Genomic DNA, 9,240 nt, shown 5'->3' on the forward strand with positions numbered 1-9,240 from the left:
CCTCGATAATTATCCCAACTTTGAAAAAGATTATTATACTAAAATTATCCCATATGTGAAGTACACAACCATACTTGTATTATATTTTTTTTTGGAAATTATCCCATAAGATAAAGAAGCTCTTTAAAATTGAGACAACATCCCAAGAACACATAGTTAATTAAGCCGTACGTACGTCATTGTTAACCTCGCTGGCTGAACTTCATTCAATTCATCTGCTCCTGTGCAGCCAACGAATTCGCTCGCATGTACTACCTCCGTCCATACATATACATATACGTGCTAAGCGTTTTGACCATCCATCTTATTTGAAAATTTTATGAGAAATATTAAAAAAATTAGTCACACATAAATTACTATTCATGTTTTATATCTAATAAAAATAAAAATACTAATCATAATCTTTTTTTATATAAGACGAATGGTCAAACGTTGGACATGAACAGTGCTAAAACTACACTTAGGCTGCGTTCGTTTGTGTGATATAGGGTGAGAAAGCACATCGTTTTCCACGCGCACGCTTCCCAAACTATTAAATGGTGCGTTTTTTGCAAAAATTTTCTATAGAAAAGTTGCTTTAAAAAATCATATTAATCCATTTTTGAAATTTAAAATAGTTAATACTCAATTAATCATGCGCTAATGGCTCATCTCGTTTTGCGTATTTTCCCAATCTCCCTAATCTTCTTCTCCTCAAACAAACCCTTATTTTGGGACGGAGGGAGTAAAACACAGTTGGAGTAGACTTTATATGTGTGCTGCTAGCTAATTTTTCTTTTAAAGAAAAAAAAATCTCCCATCTTCTCAGATAAAGCCAATGACACTGTAGCCGAGTAAAGGCACACAGTTTGCCTACACAACACATGGGCATGCAAACGCTACAGCTGCATGCTAATTAGCTTTACTCGGCTAGCTAAGCTATATATCTAGCTATAGGTCAGTAGCTACCTAGTCGGGCCCACCGCCGCCGTGCACGGCGGCCGGCGGCGAGCTTCCCGCTGACGCGTTCACCGCCGCCGCGGTGGGTCGCCGCCGCCGTCGTCGTCGCCGTCTTCTTGGACGGGAGCGGCGGGCGCACATGGGGGTGGGTGGGTTGCAGCTAAGCTGCAGCGGCGCGCGCGGCGGATTGGGGGGACACGTGTCGACCTCCCGTGCTGCTTCCCGGGGTTTGATCGGATCATCGCAGCCGTCCATATATATATGAACGATGCCATTGATTAGTTGGCACTAGTAAGCTACGAAATGCATCCACGGAAATTAAGGGCTCGTTCATATTTATGTCATTTTAAATTATACTATCTTTTTAGAGTTATCAAATATATATGTGCATCTATTTAGTTTCTTGCCAAACTTTAGTAATACATAAAAAAATCCTGTCAAAATTTTAGCAATATTACTAAATTTGTTAGGATTTATTTTGGCTATAATATGAACAGGCTCTAAGAACGAAATTAAGGAGACTAACTACGGTTAGATTTTTTCATTAAGGAGTCTAGGGGGGAAGTCAAGAACTGAAAAATTGGACAAGCTTGTTTGAGCTTAATTTGGGTTCTCTAAGTCACAACCAATTTTTAATTTTGTAACTTATTTTTGAATATTAAGTTTATATAATTTTTTAGCTTTATAACTTAATTTTATTTTTTTCACTTTGATCACTCATTTGGCTTTAGGATTGCTAAAGATAGAGTATAAGATATTTCCCTAAATTTATTCTCATATCATAGCTTTAGTAACATATCTTTCATTTATAAATTACAGCCAAAAAGGCTCGAACAAGCAAGCCCGATGTTTCCTCGAACAGTGGCATGTATGGATGCAACTCGATTAGTAAGCTGGGTTAATTACTTGTCGACCATGTGCAAGCAGCTGGCATTATATTTGCTGTAAGATATAAAAAAAAGAAGAAAAGAAGATTCCCAGGGAGCTGTAAGTGCGCACATTCCCCTGTTGTTTATCATGGGGTTTAGTGAACTAAATCCCCAAAAGATCAAGAGATGTCTTAACAAATCGGTGCGTGGTTTTGTTAACTTAATCATGGTGAGGCTTTTGGAAGATTCGTAAGCATGTGAGAGTGGTTAGCTAGTAGGGTGGCATGTTCTCTGTTCCCCTTCAACCACACAAGGAGGGGGAGCCCCCCCTTTGTATGATGGTTGCAATTTAAAATCCAAACAAGTTTTGTTTGTACAAAAGGGTCACTAGCTAAAATGGATGACTAATTAATTAGACAATATAAAGTATCGTATTTTTTTATAACCATTCATCAAATTCATCCTACAAGTGGGCGTAGTTAATTATATTGAAAAATATGAGGAAGAAAAACTTTCTTACGTTCCATTTCCTCTTGTAAAAATAATCAGACAGCACATCTCCAGCCTGTGGTGAAAATTCTGCATGCATATGATGAGCAAATTGATGAACACAACAATCTTATCTGCTAGAAATGCAGGCTTGCTGAATGCTGATGGCCCAATGGCTCTACCTGCTACCGTTAATGGTTTCTTTAGCCCTTAATTTGGAAGGATAGGAGTGTTAAGTTAAGAAGATAGTATTAGAACATATCTTTCTGGTGGCACCAAACAAAAATATTCAATAGCATACAAAGATTTGAGCAACATGCAAAAGGATATTCTCGGCTATACCTCTCAACCGTCCTTACATGAAGATCAACCAGCCGGCACATGCAAACCACAAGAAAAAAAAAAACAGAAGCAAACACCAAGTAGAGAGGTCACTGCCAAAAGAAATGAGACCCATATGCCGAAGCACATGACCTTCAGTTAATCATATTCGGTAAGGCAATGCCACACTTAGTACGGTGTCATAGCAGCAAGTAGATATTAATAGTAATACGTGTAACAATACATAAAGGATTTAAGAAATGTAAAACAATCGGCATACATGGCTATTGGTAATTAACCCCCACAAATTAACCCACTCCTATGAAAAATAGAGCTCCTCTGCTCGCACCCTACTCCAGCTGAGAGAAGTGACAAAATGTCACAAATTCTAAGCTATCCCGTCCACCTGATCACCGAAACAACCAATAGTCCAACAATACTCGCAGCCTAGAGCTATTTGAGCAGGGATGTACATCCAGAAAGATCGCGTGAAAATTCTCAAAAAGAGGCACACAAATACAGCTGAATCTGAGTAGAGTAAGATCACATGGAACTGCAGCACTTGCTCTTGGGGATCTCCTGCGCTGGGCCCGGGACGACGACCTTCTTCCCTGCTAGCGATGGGGCAGCGCCGTTTGCTTTTGGGTCCGCTGCCATGTTCTTCTTGCTGTGAATTTTGAATATCTCTGACAGGACGGTCTGGAAGGCGTTCTCGACGTTGGTGGCCTGCAGAGCGGAGGTCTCCAGGAAGAAGAGGTTCTCCTTCTCAGCAAACTCCTTGGCATCCTCGGTGCTCACGGCCCGCTCGTCTTCAAGATCGCTCTTGTTGCCAACCAGCATGATGACTATGTTCTTGTCCGCATGGCCACGGAGCTCCTCCAGCCAGCGAGGGATGTGATCAAAGCTCTGGCGCTTGGTGATATCGTAGACTAGGAGAGCTCCCAATGCTCCTCTGTAGTATGCACTCGTGACAGCTCTATACCTGCAGTAGTTGAAGTAAATAGGCATGACAGGTTAGTAAGTTGTGTTCATGAAAGAAACAAGTTTGTAAGCTACATGAGAAAGACAAAACAGATGAATGCCAATACTGCCACAAAATTCATCACACATTTTGAGTGCTACAACATATATACAGAAAATACGTATATATTTTGTCTCACTGTGATCTTGGAGTACTGTTTCTTCACATGATGACAGTAAAAATAGAGAAGTTCTCTAAAGTGCAGGACTAAGATTTCATGGATAATACAGCACGCACACCTATTGTGTGTCATGTGCTCAAATGCAGAACAGAATGCAGTTCAAATGACAGGGAAAACAAAGCAAACGAAGCAGCATAAAAGAATTTTAAGGCTATGGTTACCATGGATACACATTTGAGTAGTCAGAAATAATACAATGACAAGATTATAGAGAATATCAAAAGTAGGAAGGCTTAGGGGAACATTTCAGAAGAAAAAAAAAACTGTTGCAAATCATAACTCATTCTCTATTAAAATATTGAACCACCATACAGATATTTTGCAGGTAATTGTACATAAATACATATGGGCAACTCAAAAACCCAGTAGCAATGAAGTTGGGATGATGTCATGGACCTTAAAATCACAAAAAGTGGTCAGTACAGAGAGGGAACCAGATAATTCTCTAGTTTGGTTGATATAGAAGATATTTTAGATAAGAATGAGAACAACCATCAAACTTTGGAACTAAATAGTTCTTCCTTAGGAGATTAACTAATAAACCTCCAGACAAATTTCAAGAGAAAAAAAAAAGCACTTTAGGCTGGCTCCACTCAAGTTCTCCAAACCTTGGTTCACTTCTAGGGCATATGAATGTGAAATTCAATATTTCAATATGTATGTTACTGAGTAAAAACAACAAGGCTTAGAGCAAGTTTAATAGTAGAGCTCACTACTTACTACTCCCTCCATCTCATAAAAAACCAACGTAATACTGGATGTGACACATCCTGTATGTCTAGATTCGTTGTACTAGAATATGTCACATTCAGTCCTAGATTCACTTTTTTTGGGACGGAGGGAGTATTAGTCAATGTTAAAGCTAACATGTATAATAGGTTAGCTATAAGGTTATCTTTATTTTTTTCATCCTCTCTCTTTCTCACTATGAATTTAATGCATATTTCTTGGAGCTTGTGTGTAGTTAGCTCTTGCATAAGAGCCAACACTCCCCACTTTTGTTTATCTCTCTCTTCCACATAAGCATATAGCTTGCTTATAGCTCACTATTATCCTTGCTCTTATGTCAACCAGAATTAAAAAAAAAACAACTATATTATGGTAATATCAGCTAGACATCTAAACTAGAGTGAACTGGTTGCAGTTACACACCAAGGGGAATGTGTATAGCTCAAAGAAAGTACTGTGCACTGAACAAAAGTGGCACCAAAGTTTTAGTTCATTCCTCAAACAAAAGATTATGGAACAAGCATTGCGACCAACCATTCCCCGTGAAGATCATGTTGGCAAATGAGCCATGCATTGCAATTTTAGTTTTTGGTCTGTACTTATGATCTTTTTAATATAATATATTAACTGCGGGGGCCTCCCCTGCAGTGGTTCCGGTAAAAAAAAAAAGAGCCAGTGCATTTACATATCCAGTGGTGACATTCAGTGAAAATGCCTTGGAAAAGCTATTCATGAATCTGACCAGCTTGAATGACCATATGTCTGTTTGAGCAACCAAGCGTTCAAAGATTTAGTAGTAATTGATAAGTGGACTTGGTTAGTACCTGTCAATGTTTTAATTTCGCAGGCAAGTTCCTGTCTAGTTGAGACAAGTAACTAGCTAAAAAACTAGCTCAGAGAAAAATAGTTTTTAACTTATATATTGATCCCTGGATGTTGATAGCCATATGATATTTGTACCAGTGTCCCCAAAATTTAGATATTCCTAAACACGATAACATATGAATTTATCTATGCAGCACATTCAAGTCCTGAAAAGGTTAAGCTATACAGGGCATAAACAATTTTATATGCTATAAGAATGTCAGGATTCAGGGAATGTTTCAAATACCTCAAACAGAAAAGGTATTACTGAAGATTATAACAATTTATACCTAGTACTAGTGGAAATGTGAAATGTAGAAACACAGGTATGGAACTCAAAAGACAGAATATGCTAGTAGCATGAATGAACACAGATGCTTGCTAGTTGAACAGTGCATCAACATAGTTGATAAGGCTAACTATGTAACTTGCTAACTTTATCATCGTCCACAAGATTGTACCTGACTGCTAAGATGGATATAGTGGTGTCATCAGAACAAAAAAGAATACATTGCTGCACACTTGCTAGGGACTAGAATACTTATGAAACGTGATGGAAACCCTTCAAATTGCTTGAAAAAATAACATGATAAAATGCTAACAAGAGGTGCAATGTTGATTTGCTGTGCAGCTAGGCGCTTTTGCGCCTTAGATCGATCATCCAAAGATCCGAAACAGTTGAGATGATGTGGCTTCATGAAAGGAATGAATCAGCCATAACTAAAACACGAGAGTTATTGTTGGTGAAGGAAATACACAGCTTAAGTTGGAGCATGACACTGGCCTCAGTCCATGCATTGGTTAAGCTTATCAAAAGAGTACAACACAGAGCACACGGGCACAACAAATTCTTTTCATCAAAGTACGTACTTCCTCCGTTTCATATTATAAGAATTTCTAGCATTGGCCACATTCATATATATGTTAATGAATCTAGACATATATGTGTGCCTAGATTCATTAACATATATATGAATGTGGGCAATGCTAGAAAGTCTTATAACCTAAAACGGAGGGAGTAAAAGTACTAACTACAATCACATTTAAGGGTCATGTCAAAGCATATATAAACATCCCATGGACCTTTGGTATATACAGCAGGACAGGACACCAAGTGTGCAGAGTTCAGCAATGGACATCTTCGAATTCAAAATAACCCCCATTCATCGGGCGCTATGTCAGATTCACGTGCCAACAAATTACAACCAACCACATGAACCATAATCGACATACTTCCGAAATGCACACGCACTCTCCATATTTAGTACTCCTAGTATCCGCCCAATTGCCCACCCAGCCACCCACCACCATACAAGAGCACCTAAATTCGACAGCATACGCAACTAAATGTGGTTGCATGTAGTAAACCACACCCCCCACCAGCATAATTCAGGGCAGATCCAGACTCCAGAGTAGGTGAGTCGCACATCACACTGCCCAATCACCAGGTAGGTAGCAGTGTGCACTGCAAGCTAACCCCGACCGTTGCAGCCAACGGGGAGCAGAGATCTAGGACTAGTGTAGTGTCGTACCACCTCTACCAACCACTCGCTGCGTTGCTGTACGCTACTACTGCTACCTACGATCTAAATGGAAGTGTGACGTAAGCCCACCAGCTAGCATTGAATCAATTGGCGCGCGTATCACGGAGGAGCTCACTAATCCAGCGATCTGAACGCCGGAAAAAATTGGGAGAAAAATGATATGATGAACGAACAGTAACGAAATGACGCGAAACAGCAGGATCGAAATCTGGAGAGCGGAATTGTTGCGAGATTTGGCGGGGGGGGGGGGGGGGAGAGGCTTGCCTCTCCTGGCCGGCGGTGTCCCAGATCTGGGCCTTGACGGACTTGTGGTCGATGAGGAGGGTGCGGGTCTGGAACTCGACGCCGATGGTGGCCTTGGAGTCGATGGAGAACTCGTTGCGGGCGAAGCGGGCGAGGATCTGGGACTTGCCGACGGCGGAGTCCCCGATCAGCACCACCTTGAACACGTAGTCCACCTTCTCCCCGCCCGCCATCTCCCTCTCTCTCTTCTCGCTGTGGCGGCGGCGGCGGCGGCGGTCGGATCGGAGCGAAGCGAAGCGCGAGGGGAGGGCGAGTGAGGAGGTCGGGTTGGGATGGGGGGGTTTTGGAGGCGGAGGAAGCGGGGGAGACGGACGAGACGGCGGTCGGGTCGAGTGAAGGAAGAAGGCGGTGGTGGTGCCGTGCAACTCGGGCTCGCGTGGAATGACGGGATTGCCCCTCCCCCCTTCTCAACGCCGGTTTTGTTCTGTTGTCTTCCGCCGACTGCGGTTTTGCAGTCGGAACGGAGCATAGCTCCCCGTTTTGAAATATTTCGAATAGAAAAAAACGCTATCTCCGTCCTATAATACTTATAATACCGTCCTATAATACTATTTAAGTTTTGTTCTCAAATAGTACTTGTTAATATAGAGTACTGGTTGTCCCATAAATCATTTTATATTCAAAAATTTTCATATTTTACCCTCAATAACCTTTTCACTTCTCATTAGATATTATTTAATACGGGGTATTATAAATTTTTTAATTAAACCTTAATCCATCCTAAATAATCTAGAATGATAACTATTGTGGGACGGAGAGAGGACTATATTGCACTATAATAAACGCTAATACGTCATGCTATGAATGAATACATGTAGGATATGTTTGATAGAGCTCTAAATTATAAGTTTAACTTCAAGAATTAGATCTGGAATGGAGTTATGAAACAGTCTAAACCCGACTTCATGTCTTAGTTTATTTTATGAGAGCCCGCTTCACCCTCTTTTTCCAGATGGAGCTGAAATTGTTTGGCCTAAGGTGAGAATTGAAGCCGGATCTCTACTAAATAGGTCCCTTGATTCTCTATAATTTTCAACTAACTTAAATTCTAATAAATGGCTAAGAAGCATGTAAAATGGTACGCTAAATACATCTATATCAAAATAATTCTAGTCTTAATTTAAACGGGCTATTTTAAATGTTTTGTCCATTACGGTGAGTTGAAGATATAATTATTTCAATGTCTTTACTTTTTGTCATTAATTAAGTACCTCCTGTTATTAATTTGGTTGTCCAAAGCACCATGTATGATGTATCTACATCAGGTAGCAAGCAATGTTTACGTTAATGTAATAGAGTTAATTATCTATTGAATTTAGATAAATCTTGTGTAGATTTACAACAACAAAAAAGTTACTCCCTCCCTCCGTTTCACAATGTAAGTCATTCTATATGTCTAGATTCATTAATATCAATATGAATGTGGAAAATACTAGAATGATTTACATTGTGAAACGGAGGAAGTATATACTAAAACCTACTCAATTTTAGAACTAGCCTGAATTGTAACAAAAGAAATAATAGTGATCACGTCGATCTTTGATTTGCTAGATAAAGTATAAAGCCCCATTGTTTCTTATCGTTTCAATACTAGCACATAGCCACATATTACACAAAAATAGCAGTACTACTGCTACTAGCACACAGTCTGGTCTTTTTATTTTCTTACCTGGGTGGAGTGGCCGAATTGCCCCTGGTGTGGAGCCCACGTGCCGCGTGCGCCGACGCACGCTTGGACTTACCGAGCCTTGGCATTTACGGCTCCTCGTTTTTCTACTCCTCCTCCGTGTGTAATGACCGTGCAGAAGTAGATGCAGGTAGGAGTACATCGTTGACCACGGTGATTTTCATGCGACAGTGTTCATTTCTCCACGATCTTCCTCGATATCGATAAAACTATTGAGGCGCTGATTCTAACTTTTTTTTTCTTCAAACTTCCAATTTCTTCGTCACATCAAATTTTCCTACACACATAAATTT

The 9,240-nt window shown here is 40.2% G+C and overlaps 1 protein-coding gene across 1 annotated transcript; it reads right to left on the reverse strand.

Annotated features, from left to right (window-relative positions):
• Positions 1-2,811: 2,811 nt before the first annotated feature.
• Positions 2,812-7,652, reverse strand: LOC4348493 (ras-related protein Rab11D). Its single transcript, XM_015759216.3, has 2 exons — positions 7,222-7,652; positions 2,812-3,600 (listed from the first exon to the last, which is right to left on the reverse strand). Exons 1-2 carry the CDS (start codon positions 7,431-7,433, stop codon positions 3,162-3,164), a joined length of 651 nt encoding a protein of 216 aa, XP_015614702.1. The 5' UTR covers positions 7,434-7,652; the 3' UTR covers positions 2,812-3,161.
• Positions 7,653-9,240: the final 1,588 nt, after the last annotated feature.

Source organism: Oryza sativa, chromosome 10 (assembly GCF_034140825.1).
Source record: "Oryza sativa Japonica Group chromosome 10, ASM3414082v1".
Lineage (NCBI taxonomy): Eukaryota > Viridiplantae > Streptophyta > Magnoliopsida > Poales > Poaceae > Oryza > Oryza sativa.

Bases quoted from the DNA above. Each gene is read 5' to 3' on its own strand.
- LOC4348493 (XM_015759216.3), bottom strand. From the start codon at position 7,433: ATGGCGGGCGGGGAGAAGGTGGACTACGTGTTCAAGGTGGTGCTGATC. The intron at 3,601-7,221 runs GCAAGCCTCTCC...CAACTACTGCAG, and splicing joins GACACCGCCGGCCAGGAGAG to GTATAGAGCTGTCACGAGTG.